Source organism: Schistocerca americana, chromosome 11 (genome assembly GCF_021461395.2).
Source record: "Schistocerca americana isolate TAMUIC-IGC-003095 chromosome 11, iqSchAmer2.1, whole genome shotgun sequence".
Classification (NCBI taxonomy): Eukaryota; Metazoa; Arthropoda; class Insecta; order Orthoptera; family Acrididae; genus Schistocerca; species Schistocerca americana.
Window position 1 is genome coordinate 120,910,989 of NC_060129.1, and position 27,353 is coordinate 120,938,341.

Sequence of the window (27,353 nt, forward strand, 5' to 3'; positions counted from 1 at the left end):
AAATAAATAAAAGAATAAAATAAAAAAATAAAACAACAAACTAGCAGTAGAGACAATGACATTGGGAGCCAATATTATTCCTAAGCAACACAGTGCAGTGGTGTACGTCGTTATTTGAAGTAGCAACACACCTCACTTCCTTCTACTATACTGACAAAAGATGTCTGTGGAGAAATTTGATTTTAGATGGTAGTACAGACAGGAATTTCTGGTATGCATGCATTTGTTTTTTAATTTATATTACACTTTGCCTTTGCAACTTCGGGATGATGTGGACTCCAGACAAGACGAGTTCCAGATGACAATGATTTCATACCAGAAAAAAAGAAGCTTGTTGTAAAAAATCTGTTATTCTCCCTCTCTCTTTTTTCTCAATATGTCACTTGCAGTGTTGTAACGAGTTTCATTGAAATTGTAAAAAAGAGTTCTGTCTAACTGAGGTTATAAAATGTATTTACCTGGCATTGTCAGAGCCGAGTGATCTCTATATCAATGTAAAAATCTTCCAAAGTAGAAGTTTTATTGATAGCAGTGGATATGCTCTATCTGATGTACTTGATACTTCTGTGCCTTGCTGATCCAGTTATGGCTTTTATTTTAGTGTACTTAGCGTTGTGTCAGAGTGTCTGTTCTGTGAATTTACTGCCATGTTTTCAACAGCCAGACAGCAATGTGCCACACAGAGGGGCTTTATCATTACATGTCCGATGACCCGAAGAGGTCAATATAACTTTGCTGAAACTACACTACTGGCCATTAAAATTGCTACACCAAGAAGAAATGGAGATGATCAACGGGTAAGCATTGGACAAATATATTATACTAGGACTGACATGTGATTACATTTTCACGCAATTTGGGTGCATAGATCCTAAGAAATCAGTACCCAGAACAACCACCTCTGGCTGTAATAACGGCCTCGATACGCCTGGGCATTGAGTCAAACAGAGCTCGGATGGCTTGTACAGGTACAGCTGCCCATGCAGCTTCAACATGATACCACAGCTCATCAAGAGTAGCGACTGGCGTATTGTGACGAGCCAGGTGCTCAGCCACCATTGACCAGACATTTTCAATTGGTGAGAGATCTGGAGAATGTGCTGGCCAGGGCAGCAGTCGAGCATTTTCTGTATCCAGAAAGGCCCGTACAGGACCTGCAACATGCGGTTGTGCATTATCCTGCTGAAATGTAGGGTTTCGCAGGGATTGAATGAAGGGTAGAGCCACGGGTCGTAACACATCTGAAATGTAACGTCCACTGTTCAAAGTGCCATCAATGCGAACAAGAGGTGACCGAGACATGTAACCGATGGCACCCCATACCATCACGTAGGGTGATACGCCAGTATGGCGATGACGAATACACGCTTCCAATGTGCGTACACCGCGATGTCACCAGACACAGATGCGACCATCGTGATGCTGTAAACAGAACTTGGATTCATCTGAAAAAATGACATTTTGCCATTTATGCACCCAGGTTCGTCGTCGAGTACACCATCGCGGGTGCTCCTGTCTGTGATGCAGCGCAAAGGGTAACCACAGCCACGGTCTCCGAGCTGATAGTCTGTGCTGCTGCAAACGTCGTCGAACTGTTTGTGCAGATGGTTGTTGCCTTGCAAACGTCCCCTTCTGTTGACTCAGGGATCGAGATGTGGCTGCACGATCCGTTACAGCCATGCGGATAAGATGCCTGTCATCTCGACTGCTAGTGATACGAGGCCGTTGGGATCCAGCACAGTGTTCCGTATTACCCTCCTGAACCCACAGAGTCCATATTCTGCTAAGTCATTGGATTTCGACCAACGTGAGCAGCAATGTCGTGATGCAATAAACCGCAATCACGATTGGCTACAATCCGACCTTTATCAAAGACGAAATGTGATGGTATGCATTTCTCCTCCTTACACGAGGCATCACAACAACGTTTCACCAAGCAGCGCCAGTCAACTGCTGTTTGTGTATGAGAAATTGGTTGGAAACTTTCCTCATGTCAGCACGTTGTAGGTGTCACCACCAGTGCCAACTTTGTGTGAATGCTCTGAAAAGCTAATCATTTGCATATCACAGCATCTTCTTCCTGTCGGTTAAATTTCGCGTCTCTAACACGTCATCTTCGTGGTGTAGAACTTTTAAAGGCCAGTAGTGGAGTAATCAGGATATGTATTAGCTGCAATCTGGGCAGTAAAACTTCTAATTTGGAAGCTTTTTTGTGATGTCATCAAAGTTTAGGAGACCCATTAAAATACAGAGGAATTACTGGAAATGTGGTTATATGAGTTTTATAGCTAGTCAACAGAGAATACAAACTCCCTTATAGCCCTTGAACCAATGCAGTTGGAACAAAGTTTGGAAAATAATTGGTGGCAATGCATAGCAGGATCGCTGCATCAGAAATTGATAAAAAGGTGACTGTAACAAGATGAATAAAAAAATAGGAGTGCGGGTTAGCTACTACAAACAGCATAGTGAACGCATTATTGTGGCCAAGATAGACACAAAGCCCATGCCTACTACAGTAGTACAAGTTTATATGCCAACTAGCTCTGCAGATGATGAAGAAATTGATGAAATGTATGACGAGATAAAAGAAATTATTCAGGCAGTGAAGGGAGACGAAAATTTAATAGTCATGGGTGACTGGAATTCGTCAGTAGGAAAAGGGAGAGAAGGAAACATAGTAGGTGAATATGGATTGGGGGGAAGAAATGAAAGAGGAAGCCGCCTTGTAGAATTTTGCACAGAGCATAACTTAATCATAGCTAACACTTGGTTCAAAAATCATGAAAGAAGGTTGTATACCTGGAAGAATCCTGGAGGTACTAAAAGGTATCAGATAGATTACATAATGGCAAGACAGAGATTTAGGAACCAGGTTTTAAATTGTAAGACATTTCCAGGGGCAGATGTGGCTTCTGACCACAATATATTGGTTATGAACTGCAGATTGAAACTGAAGAAACTGCAAAAAGGCAGGAATTTAAGGAGATGGGACCTGGATAAACTGAAAGAACCAGAGGTTGTACAGAGTTTCAGGGAAAGCATAAGGGAACAATTAACAGGAATGGGGGAAAGAAATACAGTAGAAGAATGGGTAGCTCTGAGGGATGACGTAGTGAAGGCAGCAGAGGATCAAGTAGGTAAAAAGACGAGGGCTAGTAGAAATCCTTGGGTAACAGAGGAAATATTGAATTTAATTGATGAAAGGAGAAAATTAAAAATGCAGTAAATGAAGCAGGCAAAAAGGAATACAAACGTCTCAAAAATGAGATCGACAGGAAGTGCAAAATGGCTAAGCAGGGATGGCTAGAGGACAAATGTAAGGATGTAGAGGCTTGTCTCACTAGGGGTAAGATAGATACTGCCTACAGGAAAATTAAAGAGACCTTTGGAGAGAAGAGAACCACTTGTATGAATATCAAGAGCTCAGATGGCAACCCAGTTCTAAGCAAAGAAGGGAAGGCAGAAAGGTGGAAGGAGTATATAGAGGGTTTATACAAGGGCGATGTACTTGAGGACAATATTATGGAAATGGAAGAGGATGTAGATGAAGATGAAATGGGAGGTATGATACTGCGTGAAGAGTTTGACAGAGCACTGAAAGACCTGAGTCGAAACAAGGCCCCGGGAGTAGACAACATTCCATTAGAACTACTGATGGCCTTGGGAGAGCCAGTCATGACAAAACTCTACCATCTGGTGAGCAAGATGTATGAGACAGGCGAAATACCCACAGACTTCAAGAAGAATATAATAATTCCAATCCCAAAGAAAGCAGGTGTTGACAGATGTGAAAATTACCGAACTATCAGTTTAATAAGTCACAGCTGCAAAATACTAATGCGAATTCTTTACAGACGAATTGGAAAACTGGTAGGAGCGGACCTCGGGGAAGATCAGTTTGGATTCCGTAGAAATGTTGGAACACGTGAGGCAATACTAACCTTACGACTTATCTTAGAAGAAAGACTAAGAAAAGGCAAACCTACGTTTCTAGCATTTGTAGACATAGAGAAAGCTTTTGACAACGTTAACTGGAATACTCTCTTTCAAATTCTGAAGGTGGCAGGGGTAAAATACAGGGAGCGAAAGGCTATTTACAATTTGTACAGAAACCAGATGGCAGTTGTAAGAGTCGAGGGGCATGAAAGGGAAGCAGTGGTTGGGAAAGGAGTGAGACAGGGTTGTAGCCTCTCCCCGATGTTATTCAATCTGTATATTGAGCAAGCAGTAAAGGAAACAAAAGAAAAATTCGGAGTAGGTATTAAAATCCATGGAGAAGAAATAAAAACTTTGAGGTTTGCCGATGACATTGTAATTCTGTCAGAGACAGCAAAGGACTTGGAAGAGCAGTTGAACGGAATGGACAGTGTCTTGAAAGGGGGATATAAGATGAACATCAACAAAAGCAAAACGACCCTTGCCGTTCATGTAATATATAGATAATATTAACAGTAACCTCAGATTTTTGCAGATGGTGCAGCTATGTATACTGAGGTACTGACTGAAAAAAGCTGCACAAATATTTAGTTACACCTTGAAAGATTTCAAAACGGTGCCAAGATTGGCAACTTGCCTTGATGAACAGAAATATAAAAATGTGAACTTCACAAAAAGAAAAATGTTGTTCTCTATGACCACAATACTAAAGAGTTACCACTGGAATTGGTCAACTCATACAAATACGAGGGTCACTCCAAAAGAAATGCACACTATTTTCATAAAAATACAGTTTTCATTCTGCATGTGTGAAAGTTTTACAGTGTGTAGATACATCCTTCCCACTTGTTTCCAAACTTAGTTCAACCTGTTCCCGTGAGTGGCGCCGTCACAGCATGTCTTCAAGATGGCTGCTACACTTGACGTTCGTCAGAAGCAACATGCTGTCATAGAATTCCTGTGCTGTGAAAATGAGACAGTGGGAAACATCCACAAGAGGTTGGAAAAGATGTACGGAGATGCTGCTGTCGATCGCAGTACAGTTAGTCGGTGGGCGAGCAGGTTACGTGACGAAAGCGGGCACGACAATATTGAGGATTGTCCTCGCAGCGGGAGGCCTCATACTGCACACACTCCAGACAATGTGCAGAGAGTTAACAAATTGGTGACTGCTGACAGACGCATCACAGTGAACGAACTGTCGCGCTACGTTGGGATAGGGGAAGGAAGTGTTTGCAGAATACTGAAAGTGTTTGCGTTAAAAAAGGTTTGTGCCAGGTGGGTTCCCAGGATGTTGACAATGACTCACAAAGAAAGAAGAAAAACGGTATGGAGCAAACTTTTGGAACAGTACGAGAATGGTGGAGATGAATTTCTAGGAAGAATTGTGACAGGTGATGAAACGTGGCTCCATCGTTTTTCACCAGAGACGAAGAGGCAATCGATGGAGTGACATCATGCGAATTCACCCAAGAAAAAAAATTCAAAACCACACCGTCTGCTGGAAAAGTTATGGCTACGGTGTTTTCCGATTCCGAAAGACTCTTGCTTGTGGACATCGTGCCAAGTGGAACCACCATAAATTCTGATGAATATGTGACGACACTGAAGAAACTTCAAGCTCACCTGAGTTGTGTTCGACCACATCGGCAAGAGCAGGATGTTTTGCTGTTGCACGACAATGCATGGCCACAAGTCAGTCAAAATACCGTGGAAGCGATCACAAAACTCGGACGGACCGAAACACCCACCTTACACTCCTGACCTGGCTCCATGTTACTACCATCTCTTTGGGAAACTGAAACATCATGGAACAAGGTTTGAAGATGATGACTCCCTTGTGCACGCTGCCAAACAGTGGCTCCAACAGGTTGGTCCAGAATTTTACCGTGCGGGTATACAGGCACTGGTTCCAAGATGGCGTAAGGCAGTTGAGAGGGATGGAAATTATGTGGAGAAATGAAAATATTGCTCCTAAAGGATGTATATACACACTGTAAAACTTTCAAACATGTAGAATAAAAGGTGGATTTAAAAAAAAAAATAGTGTGCATTTCTTTTGGAGTGACCTTCGCACCTGGTTGGAACAATTTGCAGGGGTATGAAATGGAACCGTCACATCAACACAGTCACAAGTAAAAGTGATGGCAGACTTCAAATCTCTGGTGTCCCAGTCCAGTGTGTCTGAAGACCCGCTGGACAGTACAGATATCAAGAACAGACGCTAGGCAGCATTGCCACTACAGAGGTGCTGTGGGCACCAATGGAAGTGCTGCCATAAACCACGCCTGTCCGGCTGGCCTATCTGGGCTGCGCTTTAAGGGCGCCAGTTAGGCCTCTTCAATCCGTTAGGTGTGATTTCTCTCTATTACTGCACAGGTCTCGCTAGACATCAATTTATGAATGTGTGGCGTCTGTTCTTTCGGGCATGTCCAAAAGAACAGAAACCACACATTCATGTAATTGATTTGCCTTGATAGGCAGTGAGTCCACAACCTTCAGTGTGGATGCACACCAACATTTGACCTCTACCAGGAATATAAATTTGGCAAGCACAACAGGGACTGTGGATAGGTGGTGCCGGATGGGAATGTACGCATGCTGGCGAGCGTGCCGATGTAGTCCGCACAACTGTGATAAACACTGCGTCCGGATGGCGCAATGGTTAACACAACTCCCTAGTATGCATGACATCTCGGGTTCGAGACCCGGTCTGGCATACATTTTCACTTGTCGCTGCAGATTCCACTTAAAGCCCCGATGCAACTGTTTTCCTCTTTCATCTCTATTCCTTTCTCCCTACCCCTCTCCACCTTCAATTTACATAATACAATGATAAACCAAAACATTATGACCACTGCCCACCACAATATGGCAACAACAGCATGTAAGTGGAGCATACACGGATGGGGGACCACGCTAACGAAGATATGGGTTGCAAATGGTAAAATCCATTGAGATAAGCTACTTTGACAAAGGGCAAATTATTATTATGCAGAGCCTGTGAACAAATATTGTAATTTTTCCTCCTATCTATGTAATTATGTAGTTGTCAATTAGTTCGAGCAGTCAATCATTCATAATAGGAAACACAGTCATAACTCGGTCACTCAAAATGATTCAGAAATTTTACTTGTTAGAATGAAATCAGGCAATGATTCTTCTTCTCTGCAGGCTCGTGCTTCGCGGCAGTCTGCTAATCTGTACAAATAAAATGCCTCGTATTTTTGGGAGCGTTGTATAATCAGTCGGGATACCTCAGATCAAGCGGATATTTGGATTTGATGAAGTTTAACCTTCTGAAGAAGTAATGGAGCTCTTGGATTATTAAATGCAGGTTCGTATCCAGTCTTTCGGAAGTTCCCTTCTGATTAACAACTACGCAATATATCGACGAATATCATTAATTCTCAAATGTCAAATAACGTAAATTGTTACACACAATTTGTATGAAAGAGCAATATAAGTATATATTTTCCTTTTAATCGTACAATTTCGTATCAGTTACCTTTTGTCATAAATCTCAATACTCAGATTACAATTCTTCAAACAATGCTCAGGCTACTCGGCACAAAGACAATCTCGGAAGTTTTTTCTAACCACCACCAGAGAGAGTACTAAAAAGAATAATTATGCGCTCATGGCATAGCTATTGTATGAAACTACTTTGTGCATGGATTCTGCGAGTATGAAGATAGAAAATTAGTAAACGTCATTCCAGGGTAGAATTGTATCAGAATAATTCATCGAATATAAAGAGATATTACAATATCTCGAAAATGGTGAAGCTGATCAAATGTTCACATGCTACTGCCTCGAACATCTACGGAAAGTGGCAGGAGGACAATGAAACTACCACTAGATGCTAAATGGTTGGACATCGATGACTTTTCACAGACCGTGGGGTTTGGAGGCTTGTCAGCTCTTTAAAGTAGGACAGATGGTGATCCGTCGCACCTCTGTCAAAAGATCACAATGCTCACGCATGCACGAGTGTTTCAGAGCACACCGTTCACCGTACATAGTCGAACATGGAGCTCCTCGGCACACCAGCCCTTTGTCTTCACAAGTTGACCCAACGACATCTCAGTTACGATTGCAGTGGGGACAGGATCATTCGGATTCAACCATAGATCAATGGACACGTTTCAGCTCTTCAGCTGGATCACATTTTTGGTATGCTAGGTTGACGGTCGTGTCCATAAACGCCATCACTGAGGTGAACGGCAGCTCAAAACGTGCAATGCAACACAGATGCAGGCTGGTGGGAGCAATATTATGCTACAGGTGACATTCTCCCGCACTTGCATGGGATCTGTGGTAGTAACTGAGACACGGTGACAGCTGTGAACCACCTGCGTCCCCTCACACTTGATCTCTTCCCTGACGGCGATGTCATCTTTCAGCAGTACAACTGTCTGTGCCTCGGAGCCAGAACCATGCTACAGTGGTTTGCGGAGCATTATAGTGAACTCACATTGCTGTCTCGGCAACCAAATTCACTTGATGTAAATCCTATGAAACCCATCTGTGTCACTACAGGGTGCCGTTACTGCTTATGCAAATCAGTAAATCAGTGGTCCCTTATTTAAGTGAATCACATGACCTGTGCTTAGACATCTAATGCCACATACTTTCACAAACGTACCATCAAGCATCCCTAATATGCAGGCTCAGTGATGCATTTCATTCCAAAGATGGACAAACAAGCTATTAAGCTTTGGCTCATCAGTGTACATATCATTGGCTTGGTTCTGAATTCGCTACATCTTATTATTCTATCTCGGTTTGACCTTTGCACTTGTTATTCTGCCATCTCATCTCCACTGCTGGGCATTCTCTTGTCACCCACCTGTCATTCTCTGGTGACTCGTTGTCAACGCTCTTGGCCATTCTGCCAGCCACCACAGTTTTCCAGAGTCATTCCCGGACTTGTTCGATTGCGGACACTATAAAATCATTTATAGGATAGGAGGAAACTGAGGTCACCCTAAAAAGGAAATTGCTAACAAAACACTTGGGCAACCAATCATAAAATATTGCTCAAGTATGTGCGATACATACCAAACAGGACTAGTGGGAATATTCAGTGTATACAGAGAAGGGCAACCTGAATGATTACATATTCTTTTGACACTTGGTGGAATGCCACAGAGATTCTGAAAAGATTGAAAGGGCAGATGCTCAAAAATATAAAAGACCACCTACACTGTTTCAAAATATGCTTAAACAATGAATCTAGGAATATACTACAAGCCCCAGTTTATCATCACCATTCAGGCTGCAAAGATAATATTAAGACTAACTGGAACCCACCCAGATAGCTGAGCTCATTAAAGTGACTCTTTCCAGAGAAAAGGGGGGGGTACAGGACCCAGACTGAATCTGCCTCGTGGATTGTGTATTTAAACCGGGGACCTAGAAATGATGGAGAGGCTTCGACCTGCTGTAGCCCTCAGTGGTTCACAACCGCACGACAGGCCACAGCAGTCCACCCACCCCACCGCCGCCCCACACCGAACCCACGGTTAATGTGTGGTTCGGCCCCCGGTGGATCCCCATGGGAACGTCTCATACCAGACGAGTGTAAGCCCAAATGTTTGCGTGGTAGAGTAATTACGGTGTACGCATACGTAGAGACAGTGTTTGTGCAGCGATTGTCGACATTGTGTAACTGAGGCAGAATAAGGGGAACAAGCCCGCATTTGCCGAGGCAGATGGAAAACTGCCTTAAAAACCATCCACAGGCTGGCCGGCACACTGGATCTCGACACTAATCCGCCGTGCAGATTTGGGTCGGTGACCAGCACACTTTCCTGCTCGGGAAGCAGTGTGTTAGACCGCGAGGCTAGCCAAGCGGGCATGCCTTGTGGATTACTTATCGCACACTTTAACTTGGCCCCTGCATGTAGGATACTGGGAGCGGAAGTTTGCAATCAGCTTGTAGCAAATCGGCTGCCGAGACAACCCCCAACTCCTTTTCCCAGAGCAGCCAGTGTATAGCTTATAGTGCATAAAAGAAACGGAAGTGACACGAAAATTTATGGTGACTCACTAGAAGGACCAGATACAGCCTCTTCACTCATTGTTGTAAATGGTATTAACAATCACTATTCACAACAGTGCATGCAGATAAACACTATATTCAAAATGGCTACTTATTGTCACGGCACAAAGTGTAGCTAAGGTTGGCAACGAAAGTAAACATTCCGGAGTGGCATAAAGTCAGCCGACTTCTGCCGATCGCAGGGGGCCAAATAGAGATGTGCAGTTGGTAACTACGGGGGCCGGTGTGCGGGATAGCCTGGATATGGTTTTTAAATGGTTTTCCACATCTGTGTGTTGGTGGTTTTCCTCTACCTCTGTCATGAATTTGATGTTCTGGTTCAGCGAATTCAGGTGTTGCAGGAAGTCTTGTAGGTGATGTCATCCGTGGAGTCAGAGTACGAATTTATTGTCCAGATATCAAAAAAAGCACGAGGACTTGAAGACAACTGACTTCCGGACTTCTCCAAATGCCTCCAAAAGCATGCTGACCACCACTGGTGATAGTGAGCAGCTCATCAGTAGTCCATCTGTCTGTAATAATTTCCGTCAAATAGAAAGTAGTTTGAGCCTGAAGATTGCAAGAAGTTGGCTTGCCAAAATATTGTGCCTTTTTAACTATGCCACCTGCCTGAATAACCAAAAATTATTCAAGATTTCCCTACACCAGGAAAACCTAAAATCACAGATAAAAAATGTATTTGCCATGCATAAATCGACTGGGTGATTCACAATGCCTATTACAAAGTTCTAGAGGGCACTCAGAACAGCAATATTTGGTAAAAAACCCATGTCCGGAAATTTGCCACTTGGAAGATAAATGACTTAGACACAACATCCAAAGATATCCGGCACATGCATCAACCAATTTGTCCCAGTGTGAACTAGTATATTTACTCAAAGATGCAGTTTCTTTGCGCAAATGTACCTACAAACAATGTTCACATGCACACAGTATAAAAGTTCTCGAGTTTCCTGAATTACCTTTGCTGCAGCCATTATGCAGGCAGACACATCCTGTGATTCCACAGGAGTCTCGTAAACAATACTTTTAATGTAGATTTAAAAAAAAAAGAGGAGGAGAAGAGGAACAGAGGCATTAAATTGGGAGATTGTGCAGCCAATTAATTGGTTCACCGTGACCTATCCACCTCTCCCTGAATGTTTCATGAAGCTGCTGGTGGCCATCGCACTGGAACCTTATCGTCCGACAAATATGCAATGGCACACCTCCAAATGCTGCACCTGTATGTCTCACAGGAAGACCACTTAGCTGTGACCTGTTACACAGTGTGGTAGAATACACGGGCCAGTCAGATGACCATGCATAACACCAGCCCACACATTAATACCGAAACACTGTTGAAATCCACTGGGATGCGTGGCACGAGGATTTTCCTCATCCCAAATGAGGCTGTTATGATGGTTGACCAGATCTTCTTTTCTGAAAAGAACGATCTGAGGAAAGTCTGGAATGTCGACACTGCAGTGTAGGAACCACATGCAGTAATCAGCACGTGGCTCAAAATCAGATTGACTCAAGGAGTACAACCTCTGGAGGTAGTACAGGGAAAGTTGCTGTTTGTGGAGAAATCTCCAGATGCTGCACTGGGATACATCCACATAGCCTGCGATGTTTCCCGTACTCATCAACTAGTCAGAAGACATCCTCTTCCAGGTCAACAGTGCGTCGCGTCTGGTGATGACCACAATTGGCCCTGTTAGCCCTGAAGGTGTTAGTTCCCTTAAGCCGCTGTTCCAATCTTGCAAAAATTGACCTGGAAATCGTTCATAACACAGGCATTGTGCTAATCGACCATTTTGCCCATCTTCTCTGTAGACGAGCCACATGTTGGTTGAAAAATAACAGCTAGGACCTTCTCTGCATCTTTAAAGTTTATGACCGTCAGATTCTCACTCACATTTGATTAGTTGAAAAGCTAATAACGTGTCAACTGTAATCATAAGCATAGCCAAATATGCGTAACATAGGCAATACTACACTTTGAGAACTGTTATGATGAAATAAACCAGTAGAAAGTATTCCTTATGCCTCAGGTAGACACTGTAATAGGTAAGAACATTTGAAAGCGTGCTTGAAAAAGTAGGAAGATATGGTGCGGAGATGGGGCTGACTATTAATCAAAGACCAAATATATGTTAACATCTAGGAAAAGATATAGTGAAGGAGAAACAGGCATGACTTTGAACGGAGAAGAATATGAACGCTGTGAGAGCTTTAAATATCTTGGGTCACTGGTGACTGAGAATAATGATATGAGAGAAGAAATACATGCAAGGATTGCAGCTGGTAACAGGAGCTGCTTTGCACTGATTACAGTGTTTAAAGCAAGGAGCCTTTGTAGGGATCTGAAGCTGACTGTGTATCGTACAGTAGTTAGATATGTGGCATGGTTCGGAGACCTGAACTATGACACAAAATGATGAGGAGCTGTTGCTGAAATGGGAAAGCAAGATATTTAAGAATATCTATGGGCCAGTGAATGATAGGGGTTTTTGGAGAATCAGAAATAATAAGATCAGAGAGTTGTACACCAAACCAGATACTGTGACACAGAAATAAAGAGTAATAGACTATGTTGGTTGGGACATGTAGAAAGAATGGTGGAGAACAGCACAGTCAAGAAAGTTTTCAAAGGAAAACCTGGTGGGCGTCGTATACGGGGCAGACCGAGGACCAGATGGTTAGATAAAATGGAGGGGGATTTGAGAAGGGTGGAGAGCCAGCAGAGAAGAGTGAGCAGAGATTGTCCGGGAGGCCAAGGCCCTACAAGGGTTGTAGCATGAAGGAGTAAGTAAGTATTTTAAACCGTGTTATTTACTTAAAATCACTAAAATACGGTTACGATCATTTTCTGTGACACACAGTGATTCTGTGTGCCACGGATTCGACAAGTAATTGATAGGGTTCCAGAGGTATGTGGCACCAGATGCCAATGCAGCACACACACCTCTCTCTCTCTCTCTTCCCATAATTTACGGGCTGTCAGTTTGTGAGCGTGGAGCTGGAGGCCGATAGCGTCCCAGTTGGGTTTCATGAGATTCAGATAAGGTGAATATGACAGCCGAGACATCAACTGAGTTCATTATCACGCTCCTCAAACCACTGCAGCACAATTCTGGGCTCATCACACACCGTTATCCTGCTGGAAGATGCCATCGCTGTTAGGGAACACATCAAACATATGGGGTTACAGGTGGTCCCTAATAATGTTCACACAGTCCATAGCTCTCACGATGCTTTTGATTACTACTGCAGGTCCTGCGGAAGCCCGGGTGAATGTCTACCATAACATAACACTCCTCCCACTGGCTTGTGTCTGTGGCACGCTGCTCGTTTCGAGCAGCCGTCCATCAGGATGAAAGCGTACCTGGACACGACCATCGACACGGTTTAACAATAAACGTGATTCATCAGACCGGGCAACACAGTTCCATTGGTCCACAGCCCAACCTCGATGATCCTGTGTCCACTGTAGTCATAATTGACACTGTCATTGGGTCAGCATGGGAACACGCACATCTGCATGGTTACTCTGCAAATCACATTATGCACCTGGCACAGGGTTCATCGAACCACTTTCACAATTCTCTATTATTCAAATCTCGTATAACGCGCAGAAAGAACGAACACCTATATCTTTCCGTACGAGCTCTGATTTCCCTTATTTTATCATTGTGATCATTTCGCACTACGCAGGTCGGTGTCAACAAAATATTTTTGCATTTGGAAGAGAAAGTTGGTGATTGGAATTTTGTGAGAGGATTCCGTCGTAATGAAAAACGCTTTTGTTTTAATGATGTTCAGCCCAAATCCTGTATCATTTCAGTGACACTCTCTCCCATATTTCGCGATAATACAAAACGTGCTGCCCTTCTTTGAACTTTTTTGATATACTCTGTCAATCCTATCTGGTAAGGATCCCACACCACGCAGCAGTATTCTAAAAGAGGACGGACAAGCGTAGTGTAGGCAGTCTCCTTAGTAGGTCTGTTACATTTTCTAAGTGTTATGCCAATAAATCGCAGTCTTTGGTTCGCCTTCCCCACAACATTTTTTGTGTGTTCTTTCCAATTTAAGTTGTTCAAAACTGTAATTCCTAAGTATTTAGTTCAATTTATGGCCTTTAGATTTGACTTATTTATTATGTAACCAAAGTTTAACGGGTTCCTTTTAGCAACCGTGTGGATGACCTCACACTTTTTGTTATTTAGGGTCAACTGCCAATTTTTGCACCATTCGGATATCTTTTCTAAATCATTTTGCAATTTGTTTTGATATTCTGATGACTTTACTAGTCGATAAACGACAGCATCATCTGCAAACGATCTAAGATAGCTGCTCAGATTGTCTCCCAAATCGTTTATATAGATAAGAAACAGCAAAGGGCCTGTAATACTACCTTGGCGAATGCCAGAAATCACTTTTGTCTTACTCAACAACTTTCCGTCAATTACTACGAACTGTGACCTCTCTGACAAGAAATCACAAATCCAGTCACATAACTGAGACAATATTTCATAAGCACGCAATTGCACTACAAGCCGCTTGTGTAGTAGTGTCAAAAGCCTTTTGGAAATCCAGGAATACAGAATCAATCTAAATCCCTTGTCAATAGCACTCAACACTTCATGCGAATAAAGAGCTAGTTGTGTTTCACAAGAACAATGTTTCCTAAATCCATGCTGACTGTGTGTCAAATAGACCATTTTCTTCAAGGTAATTCATAATGTTCGAACACAATATATGTTCCAAAATCCTGCTGCATACCGACGTTAATGATATAGGCCTGTAATTTAGTGGATTACTCCTGCTACCTTTCTTGAATATTGGTGTGACCTGTGCAACCTTCCAGTCTTTGGGTACAGATCTTTCGTCGAGCGAACGGTTGTATATGATTGTTGAGTATGGAGCTAATGCATCAGCATAGTCTGAAAGGAACCTAACTCGTACACAGTCTGGACCAGAAGACTTGATTTTATTAAGTGTCTTAAGTTGCTTCACTACTCCGAGGATATTTGCTTCTACGTTACTCATGTTGGCAGCTGTTCTTGATTCGAATTCTGGACTATGTACTTTTTCTTCTTTTGCGAAGGCATTTTGGAAGGCTGTGCTTAGTAACTCTGCTTTGGCAGCACTGTCTTCGATAGTATTTCCACTGCTATTGCACAGAGACATAGGGGGCTCTGCTGCGGAACAAACATTTAAGGCTATGCACTGAACTTGTGCCTGCTCCAGTACTGTGCTCTGTCATCAAATTTGCTACGGATCACTGGCTGTCCTGCTTTAGAGAGGGTGGCAAGCCTCCAATCCCTAGGTTCTGTGATGAGGTACGGAAATTCAGCTTCTCGTCACCTGCTCGTGGTTTCAGCATTCTTCAACCACTTTCTGTAAATGCTCACAACAGTAGCATGTGAACAGCTGACTAGCTTTGCTGTTTCTGAGGTGGTTCCTCCCAGGCATTCTGACAACCATCTCGCTTTCGTCAAAGTCGCTTAAGTCTGCATATTTCCATATTTTCCCACTTATCCTCACTAGAATGATTCCCCATTCATCTCTGCTCCATTTGTATACTTCTCTTACCGTGTCCAGCGCCCTTGGTGGCACCAGACAGCATACGACCTCACAAAGACAGTGATCATAAGGTTCTGACTCAACAGAGTATTTTAAATCAGGTATTATCTGTAACTAAAAAACTGAATTAAATTACACTATAAGCCTTGCTACAAAATTGCAAAGCATTCTCCTGTCTGAGAGAAATGTAGTTACTGTTACTAACAGGAAGGCCAATTGCAAATATGTAAACAAACTACTTTAAGGACCTTCCGGACTGTCATTACTGAAATGGAATACAGAGAGGTTGGTAGCACGGCATGCACAGAGGGAGAAGGTGGCAAGAAGGGGAATAGAGAGAGGTAGGCAGAAGAGATAAACAGAGAAAGGGGAGGAGTGGGAGTGATGCAAGATGTACATGGAGGTTGGTTGGTTGATTTGTGGAAGGGGACCAAACACCGACGTCATCAGTCTCATTGGATTAGGGAAGGATGGGGAAGGTTGTCGGCCATGCCTCTTTCAAAGGATCCATCCCGGCATTTACCTGAGGCGATTTAGGGAAATCACGGAAAACCTAAATCAGAGTAGCTAGATATGGGTTTGAACCATCAACCTCCCAAATGCAAGTCCAGTGGGCTAACCACTGTGCCACCTCACTCAGTACTAGAGGTATGAGGGGTAGGGGAACAAGTGGAAAAGAAAGAGGTGGGAGAAGGATAGAGATAGAGGAAGGGGAGCAAGAAAATAGTCAGAGAAAGGACGTGGAGGAGCTGGACAAATAAGAGTGGGGAGAAGGAGAGACAGAGTGGCGAGGACAAGATGGACACACAGAGGTGATACAACGAAGTGGACAGAGAGACGGAGGAAGCAAGTGGTGGACGCAAAGAAGGGGATGTGGAGATGTGTTCAGTATACATGTCAAATGTTTACGCAGGTGAAACATGGCCTAGTACCAGATACATTGACATATATAGAACTTGGCCAATTTTGTGCCACAAATGAAGTGCTTCCACCAACTGCCAAAAATAAGCACCTATGAGTTACATTTCCAAACCATTAAGCATATGTGTAAGCCATCACTGCAAGAGGAAAGTTTAGTTTGTCTCTCCCAGGTTGTGTACGTGTTCGTCTTTGGTCAGGCATATGTCCTCGTTGTGGTGAGGGGAGGAGGGGGGGGGGGGGACGAGTTCCACTATATCAACCACTGATGTAAACAAATTATTATGATTGTATTAAAACATTTTATACACAGTCAGATGCTAGTTGGTAGATTAGCTGTGGAATTTTATTATTTATAATGTTGTATCAAGCTCATTTTTACTTTTATTCATTTTTTATTTTAGGAACTGAAAAATGAAGAAACTGAAAGTTTTTCAAACACACGGATACTGAACAGCACAAGCCAAGTGGTGCTATGCAAACTAGGGTTCATTGTTGCATTTCAACGATATTTCTCTGCTAAGTACCACATAAGCTCACTTGATGCCAAGAGAAACAAGGCCTGGAAAGAAGTGTGTCTAGAGATAGGATCTGTTGCTAAGAGGCATGGTGGTGGTGGAGTGTCAGTAACAGTGGTGGCGGCTATTAATCACACTTCAGGTACGTTTGCAAGAAGTCCTAAGACATCTGTATGATACTACATGTGCTCCTTGTCCCAAAATCATCTATCCACAATGTACTAAACAACAGCCTAAAGCTTTATGCATACAAAGTTCAACTCTTACATGAGGTAAAACTCAATGATAAACCTAAACGTGCATTATTTAAAATTACTCTCCTGGATATCTTCCTGTGGGGGTATGTTAGACAGGTTGTACTGTACCAAAGTGACAACTCTAGAACAGCTTCATGAGCAGATTAGAACTAACTGAGACAGTTAAGCCACATATGCAAAAATATACTTTGAGAGAAATTAAGTATCAATGAGACATCCTCCATTCCTCTTGTCGGTCTTACGTTGAAATGTGAGACTGAACAAACAAAACTTCAAAACTTTGTGTATTCGTTATTTAGTGAATTTTTTATATGTACTGGACACATGTTGTGTCACATACATCTCAAATTCAATTTTTTCATCTCTCACTCCAGTATTTTGTTACTGTTATTATTAAAATCCTAGGCATCTGTGACATGTCAAATGTGGGAGTGATGGTAAACCACATTATTTTGTTGGGTGGGTGGGGGGAAGACATAAGTAATTGTAACCCTCTCCTCTAGAACTGAATTCTGGAGCCATGCCTGGCTCTGATATGCAAAGCTTACTTCCTCCACTCCCCACACCCCCCAGAAAACTTGTTCATGGAGTCATGAAAAAAGAATAAATGTTCAGCATGTTGCATATTTTTGAATGTTTACTGCAATTGTAAAACTGGCATGTTTTGTATTGTAATGAGAGTTTGCAACTGTGATCCACAGTTAATGCAGCTAACGATACTAAAAGCAAAAATAATTACCTATAAGATCTAAAATTATTATAATTAATGTGACAGTGTAACAGATAGCCCACTTTCAGTATTGCAGCTGTGACACACGAAGAAATTTCAACAATGAAATTGATAACAAGATCCTAAAATTTAACAGTCTATGGAACAATTATAAATAGGCTTTAAAACAAACCAAGAAAGAGCCACAGTTGAAGATCCAGAAAGTCATGGCAGTTCCTACTATGCTCTATGGATCTGAAACATTGGTTCCCACACAAAAGAATATGAGCAGGACCCAGGCTATGTAAATGAGATTTTTCTGTAGTGTTAAAGGGTGCACCAAAGAAGGTCACTTCAGAAATGAATACATTAGAAATGAATTGCTAGCTGATTCAGTGCACCAAAAAGTTGATCTAGATAGAAACAGATGGTTGGAATGTGTATACGGACTGCATCAAAATAGACTTCCAAAACAAATTCTTGACTAGAAACCTATAGGGACAAGACTGTGGTAGACCACAGAAGAGACGGCTGGATTTTGTTGACCAGAACAGATGAAACCACCAAATTTGCAATGGAGAGAAACTGAAAATCTTGTCATATTTCATATCTTTGAAAGTAGTCCTTCAATACTAGGATTCACAGAACATCACATAAAACAAATTCAAGGAAGGGACTTCTCAAAACGATCTGTGAATCACAAACACATGTATAACATAATCTGAACTTAAAATCCTGTCAGCACGAAATAAGCAGTCATAATATTGGTCCCATATTATTACACTCAGTTAAATTATTAAGACGAATATTCAAACAACACATTCTTCACTTATGGTGTTGCCTTAAGTTGTAGGCACCGAAACCGTACATTGACTGTTCTAACCATTAAGTAACACTCAAATATATGTCAAGTAGGCCTAACTATATATAGGCTCCTACACATATGGCCTAACTATATATAGGCTCCTACACATATCTTTATTTGCCCATCTAATCTCTTTTTCAGGACATATAATGCACATGAGATACTGGACAGAAAATCTTTTTACCTGTTGGTTTTACAACTTGTAAACATATGTCATTTAAATTTTGATAATCATACTAAAATTAAACTACAATAAAAAGTATGACTTACATGTTTTCACATACAATGTTTTGAGAGATTGAATAAAAGCAGTTTTGCAGTAGACAGGATGTTGGATTTTTTACAAGAATGCAGTTTACAACGAGATTTTATACATCTGAGCAATCTGTTGCACAGTTTTGTCCCTGCTTGATACAGACCTTTTTGGCGTAATGTGGTGTTGCACTGGTTAAGATGTATGGCACCGACTTTCTCCTGTAGTCATGGGCAAAGTTGTTTTGAATAAAAAGGTTTTCTTTTCCTTAGAATACTTTTTTTGACATGTATAACTACTTATATAATAGCAAAGATGGGTAAGATTATTTGATCTTTAAAAAAAAAAAAAATAAAAAAAATAAATAAAAATAAAAATAAAAAAAAGGTTTGCACAGTTTTATGCTGCTTGGTTGTTTCATTATTTTTATAACTGCCTTTTGTCTCCTGCAAAACTGTTTTGGTGTGGTGTACGTTTTCCCAGAAAATGATACCGTACTACTGTAATGAATGTACACGAACAAAATGTCCACCACTGACTACTGTTGATAAGCATTCTTACTGCATAGCTCATTTTTGTTAGTTTTGAATAATTTTTGAATAGTTTAGCATGCACCGGATAGATATGTAAGCAGACGTAACTAGATATGTACCAGCTTGGATTTCGAAAACATTGATCATGTGAAACCCAACTTGAAGTTTTCTTTACATGACATTTTGAAAGCTTTGGATCAAGACAGTCAGGTAGGAGCAGTATTTCTTAATTTCCAAAAAGCATTTGACTCAGTACCACACCTACAATTACTGTCAAAAGAACAATCATATGGGGTACCAAAAGTGAAATCTGTGACTGGGTTGAGGAATTTTTGGTAGAGACGAGAGTGTTATCTTGGATGGAGAGTCATCATCAGATGTAGCAGTAATTTCAGGTGTGCCCCAGGGAAATGCGTTGAGACCCTTGCTGTTCATGTTGCAGGCAATATTAAAAGAAACCTCAGACTTTGCAGATGCAGCTATCTATAATGAAGTACTGTCTCAAAGAACTGCAAAAACATTCAGTCAGATCTTCATACGATTTCAAAGTGGCGCAAAAATTGGCAACTTGCACTAAGTGTTTAGAAATGTAAAATTGTGTACTTTACAAAACAAAAAAAGTCACATTCTTTGACTATAATATCAATGAGTCAGTGTTGCAACTGGCCAACTCATACGTATACCTGGGCACAACACTTTGTTGGAATGTGAAATGGAATGATCACATAGGTTCAGTTATGGGTAAAGCAGGTGGTAGACTTCAGTTTATTGGTGCAATACTGGGGAAGTGCAGTCAGTCCACTAAAGAGATCGCTTACAAACGACTTGTGCAGCCAGTTCTGCAATATTGCTCAGGTGTGTGGGACCTGTACCATATAGGACTAGCAGGGGATATTGAACTCGCACAGAGAAGGGTAGCATGAATGGTCACAGGTTTTTCTGGCCCATGGGAGTGCGTCACTGACATACTGAAGAAACTGAACTGGCCGACTCCTGAAGATTAACATAAACTATCCCTAGAAAGCCTGTTAGCAAAGTATCAAGAACCGGCTTTAAATGATGACTCTAGGAGGGTCGACAGAAGCGTCCGATCCAACGCATCGGCTTTGACCCGTGACGTAAGGGTGTTGTCGTGTGTGACGTCATGACAGCGCAGAGTTTGGTTTGAGTGTGGCTGTCTCCAGTTCTGTTTTATCTTATTTACTTTTCTGATCTGTTCGTTCTATCTCGTGAGTTTTGTTTTTTTTTTTTAATTTAAAAACACTTATTACTTATTTTAATTATCTGTTTCCTCGAATTTCTGTTTTAGTTTATTAAATTTATCTTTCTGATCTGTTCGTTCTATCCCGTGAGATTTTTTTTTTAAAAAAGACAAAAAACACTAATCAGCTACTGAAGCATCTTTATCTTCTATGGGTTGCAGGGGTTACTACCCCTGGGGAGGTGGGTGGGTATTCATGCATGGCTGTCTTCACTTACACACTGTAGCTACGCAAGGCGTCTAAATTTGTTTATATTTAGTTTGCCCCCCACCCAAAACACCCCATTTCCCGCGCTTGTCCCGTTAGTGTCATTAGGCTTCTTGTGGAAAGTGTGTGTGTTTGTTTTTGTTTCCGCCATATTTGTGACAAAATGGGGTCAAAGCAGACGGGTGGGATCGGACGCTTCCGTATTTCCCTCTAGGAATATGCTATAACCCCCCATGAATCACTCCCATAAGGATCATGAGGCATTCAGACAATCATTCTTCTCTTATTCCATACATGAGTGTAATGGGAAGAAACCCTAATCACTGGTACAATGGTATGTACCCTCCACCATGCACCTCATAGTTGTTTTCAAAGTATACATGTAGATGGGATGTGACAAGATCTCTACTTACGGTTTTCTTCAACATAAATACAGATATATTTTGCAGCATGTTAGACCTACAGATGTGGCAAAAATAAAAGAATCAAACCGAAAAATGTATAGTTATTGCTTAAATATGGGATTTCTTTAGGTTTTGGTGCCATCGGCTTAAGTACTGGATATCTGAGTGGTGAAGGCTAATTTATCAAACTTAGATGGCTGTCACAAAAAGGAAATGCTCATGCTATCATGCTCTGCATTAACTGCATTTCGCATTAGTTGACTTGGATATGAATATGGTATCTCATTTTGTGTACTTTCAGTCCATGTTATCTTGTGGAATGATTTACTATAGCAATCCAAAAAAGTCATTAACCAAATGCAAGCAGTAAGAATAATGTGTACAGTAGATAACTGCACACCTTGCAGATGTCTTGTCAAATATCTGGATTTCTTATCTCACTTCCCTGAAAATTTATTCACTGGTATTACGAGTAATAATAACGATAACTTTCAGATGATTTATAAATCACATAACCACAGTGCAAGGCAACAAATAATTAATTCAATAATTTTCCTACATATCTAGGATTCTACATTATGGTTCATTCATTAATTATATGCTGTAGCTACCACCAAAAGGAGAAACTGGGGGTGTGGAAGAGTCAAGGTATTACATTAACAAAAGACAAGGACATAATACAAACTTAATTTGTATATTCTATTAACAATCATATAGTACTACACCGCTTCATGCTAATCACACTTATGTCACCTATGTTTAACCAAGTAAACTAGAAAGGAAGTGGTTAGCTTGAAAAAACAGTTGCTGCCTCCTCAGTTTTACTATACATCTCATGTTTGTCTCCTGGTGCTAGCTTAATATTTCCTCACACTTGTAAATACTGAGTCATATTTATGGTACACTAAAACTGGTCTTACAGCTTTCCCACAAACACTACTACGAGGCATGTAGATAGCAGAACTTTTCAGCCTCTAAATTAGATACACTGACAATTTATTTTAAAAAATGGCCTATGAGATGCGTTTTTTATGTCTTCTGAATTGGTAGGAATTCCCTATTTCTTGCTTAATTATGGACGGGGGTTTATTGAATATCTTCCCATCATTGTACATAACTCAATTTGGTACCACTGACAAGGAGGAAAGTCTACATAAAATTATTTTTGTCTTGTTTTATGACTGTATATCTCACAGTTAAGCTGAAACTAATGTTAATCACTGGCAACAGAAACGTTTAAAGAGTAAATATACCAAGGGCACTTAACATGATAACAACACTAAGGATGAATATGGAAATCCCACTTGAATAGGTATCATTACCCACTCCTTCAAAATTATATAATTATCAGTATTTACGAGTTGAAGATTCGCACTAACAGAATGGCAAGTTAAGAGTGACTTTCATAATCAATCTACAGTTTTTACAGGTTATGGAAACTATTACTTTTATATATATCTGTACAGTCAAGCAAATACAACGCCAGCAAAAATACTGTAGCTTTGTACTGTAACTGGATCAGTAAAAATGTTTTTCAAAGTAGCAATTTTGCTCCTAATGTCATTATTTACGTTTTATCTAGTCTAAATACAAATAGTATACATCAGTTTGGTGACGTTTAGTTGTCAATCCAATGTAATGCACTGTGACAGGATTGGTTCTTTGCCGCATTAGGATCTCAAGATGAATCTATGAAACGGAGAACGAATTAAGATATCAAACGTGGCAAAAAGACAATTATGCCAAAAATTCGCATTAGGTAAACCCGGTTTCGAAGAACATGTGTTGTTTCTGTTTTAATTAAATGTAAATGCGTCTGTATGTGCAAAAATGCGGCCCATACATTCACGCATTTTTTTTACATTAATTAGTGTGCTAAGAAATCTACTAATCACTGCAAAGCAAGTATTGCAACTGCAACATCGGTCAGTATAATACTCAAGATATTTAAGTATACAATAACTGCTGTTCTACAGCACGAATCAATGTGAAGGTTACTCAAGAGCTAAGGCAAGAATTTTGATCTCCCTGCTCTTTTTATGCGGCTTAACTGAAATGTCAACGCATCCACAAGTTGCAAAGAATTTCCCAGGCCACAAATACTCTGCTTTCGTGGGACAAAGTCGTAAAATACCAAAACACGTTTATAAAACGCACAGACGGTCAGAACACAGAAGCTGTTCGTTAACAAATATACGAAAATGAATAAAACTATCGAACGACAGAACCCCACAAATAGTAAATAAAAACATCTGATCCTTACAAACTCCTCCCAAAAAATTATACGCTGAAAGCTGCGGGCAATGCTGTCGTCCGCCATTCTCGAATAACGATTTATTTCAAAAGTTGTCTTCTCGAATGCTGTGAAAATCTCCGATTTTGCAACAAATATCACCACGAAAAAGACGGCTTCGAGTATCAATGAATGCTGCACAGTCACTGCAGCTTCGAGTTTGCAACAACCAACAATTACCCATCCGCTGATCTTTTGAACTTCCGATCAAAATAACTTTGTGATTGACACTTGTGGGAGTCGAGGGGTGGGGGGCGAGGAACCACCCAATCGCTGGGTGAGCGCGTTTCAGCCACCCACATGTGCGCCATATTGGTCTCTTGTATAGATTTTACGCTACGTCCTTGAATGTTTAAGCAGCCTATGCCGCTACTAGCCAACTGCATGGCCATCTGTCAATACAGGTCCACAGTACGCTCGCTCCGTCAGGAACAAGCGTAACATCATTATGAGGTAGTGGTGGGCAGAAAATCGCGTATCTGTTAGAAATCACAGTGACTGAGAAGTCACAGATATCACAGTAGCAACTTTACAGAATCTAACTGCGATTTCAGTCACAGTTAGCAGTCGCAAGTAGTATTTCACATTCAAAGATGTGAGCCATCTATTGGTCGAATTTAGCACTGCTTTCTGCGATTTCAGAGTCGCAAGTAGCAACTAAAAAGCGCGGTTAACAGTGGCATCTGTTGGCCTAAGTTCGTACTACGTCCATCTTTTCTGTGACAAACAGAAAGAAGAATTAAGTGTATACGGATCACATACCGCTCAGAAAGTTACTCCCATAATCGCAAGCAGTGCCTGTCTCTTAGAACTAAGTGTGTTATCACTCTTTATAGAAGTGAAGCCAATTTTACTGTGTCTGTGTAAACATTGGTTATCAGAACAATAAACATCAACATGAATGGCGTCTTCGAACAGGATGCCTCGTCACGTGAGACCAACTTCCGGTCAGTAAACGTCAAACCAGCCAAGTGCGTACTGTCGGGAGACACTCCCATCTCTGGGGTACGCTATGGAGACCAACTGCGATTCCCGTGACAAGTCGCAACTAAGAGTCGCAAGTAGCAACTAAAAAGCGCAGTTAGCACTGCCATCTGTTGAGCAAAGTTCATACTACGCTGTTCGCTACCGAGTCAAACTGCGATTTCTGTCACAAATCGCTACTAAGTGTCGCAAGTAGCAACTAAAAAGCGCAGTTAACATACTTTTCCTAGTGTCATCTGTTGACCGACGTACATACTTCGTTATGAGAGCCTTGTGCCTCACGAGATCGATGTGCTGTGTGTGCATATGAAGGGCTTATTTCAATAGTGGTACAAGTCCATTTTTGTTCATTTTGAGATACAGAGTCGTAAAGTTAAATGAGCGCTGAAAAATCTGCAGTTGAGATACCAGAAATATTCAAGCATATGGCTTCTTGCTAGAGATGAACCTTTATTTATGTTTGTTTGGATCACTGATTTCAGAAGCATTATAGACAGAAAAGTGGAGGTAATGGACTTGTACCACTATTGAAATAAGCCCTTCATATTATATGACGACATGCACATTCAGCATCAGTTATCGTTGGTCAAATACTGCTGTGACTCTGAATGTATTATATTAATAAGAAGCAACATTGCCTTTTTCTCCTGAAAATATCAAGTAACGTAACAAATGTGTTTGATTCTGCTTCCAATATGACAGTTTTGGTTAATACTCCACATGCCTACAGGACTTTGCAATGTTAACACAGCAGAACTCAGACATCTGTATAAGTGTAGAGAAATGAAAACAGTCATATGAATGCCTCACTTTTGTTCCGACACAGTTCAAGACTCAGGAGAAAAGTTTTACACCTGGTGTTCAACATGGCAACTTCACACACAGGAACTTTTTGCCGACACTACTACCACCTACATAAGTAAGCTTTTCCTGTGTTACTTTCAAGTAATGCACTTAAGCTATTCCTGATTTAACTGGAAGATCTGTACTTCCCACTTTCATATCAACAGCCTCAAAATGCATATTGTAGACTTCGGGATATGTTACAGGTCAGTGTCACACCAAGATTGTGGAGAAAGGGGGGGGGGGGGGGGCATGTCACTCTCCAACAAGTGTTTACCAATAAGTGGCGAAAAATTATGGGTATAGGACGGCTTAAACATGTGGAAAATGAGATTTTTATTATTCACTCACTTTAAACTCGCACAACAACTTCAATAAAACACAGTTTAATCATTCACACACTTATTTCACAATTATTTCACTTTTAAACTGCAAATCCTCTAAGAGCTGTCTTGAATCTTCACGAGTCTCTCTCAACAGCTTTGATGTGGATGGATACGTACAGCAACCAGTAATCAGTCAGAACTGTGTCTGCAAAAACACAAGGATTATTAAACAATTTTTGCTGTCATTAATTACTAGCAATATAATTGACAGAGTAGATTGCTAATATTTGCTATAATGAATATCACATTTCCAAGAACGATCTCACTGAAGTAATTAAGTCCATCGAAACGCTTAGAAACTAACCTCTCGTCTGACGAAAACGGTCTAAAGACGCAGTGGCAATTTCTTCAGATCTGTTGACAATGATATTTTGAGTTATCACTTTACTGAGTGACTGAAATGTAGTTCAGGTACCTGTGAACATAACAATATGTTAGAATTCATTTTCTAAATACGAACTATTACGGTACTGTACGGCTACTTACATATTAATTACACTATTAATATTTTCACAGTTGTTTCTTTAATACAAAGTTAAAGCCAATGGAAGAAAAAACGTAAAACATACTTGCCAATGACAGGTTTGTTGAGATGCAATTTTCTGTGTTGACAGATGGAACTTTTTCATACGGTGGTAAGTCGCAGGAATCACAGAAATCGCAGAAGTAGCAGAAGTCACAGAAATCGCGGAAGTAGCAGAAATCGCAGAAATAGCAGTAGCGGAGGGATACACGACCTTAGTTCCATAACTGCGACTCTTAACTGCGGCAAATCACAGATTATTAACTGTGATTTGAACTGATACTGAAAAGTAGCATTCACAGAAATCACTGATATCGGAAAATCGCAGTTTAGCCCATCACTATTATGAGGTGCCGAGGTGGTTTACCACTGCCTGCTGCCGACATATCCGCGTGTTGTATCGAATACAACAGAGACGTTGTATCGACTTTTGTGATCGTTCGGGATGGTAACCATCAAACAGTTGCAGACGAATTAATTCTGCGGGTCAAAAAGCTGTTTCTGCTGTTCGTCTTTGAAAAACTCTCTTATGTTTTATGATCTAAATTTCGTGAATATAGAACATGCCCATAAATATTTCTCAGCTTCACGAATCACAAACATGCACAATTCCATTGTTGAAAAAAGCCCGATTGGTCATCGTGACCCACAGCATACCAGTTACGTAAGAATTGTTGAGTCAGATCTGGTTTCTTTCATTACCTCAAGTGCAATAAAAGTTTAACAGTGGCAAAACAGTTTACTCAGGTTTTACTGATAGTAAAAATGCCTGAGACTGAACGAAACAGCTTTAGTAATGAGGAAGAAAGTGAAGCTGG

The 27,353-nt window shown here is 41.0% G+C and overlaps 1 protein-coding gene across 1 annotated transcript in view; it reads right to left on the bottom strand.

Annotated features, from left to right (window-relative positions):
- LOC124554000 (zinc finger and SCAN domain-containing protein 2-like) overlaps positions 1–24,053 on the bottom strand; it is an 82,384-nt gene extending 58,331 nt beyond the window's left edge. Inside the window, exon 1 of the mRNA XM_047128019.1 lies at positions 23,770–24,053. Within this exon, the coding sequence (XP_046983975.1) occupies positions 23,770–23,826 (57 nt within the window). The 5' untranslated portion in view covers positions 23,827–24,053. The remainder of the gene's footprint in view (positions 1–23,769) is intronic.
- Between the last annotated feature and the right edge of the window lie 3,300 nt (positions 24,054–27,353).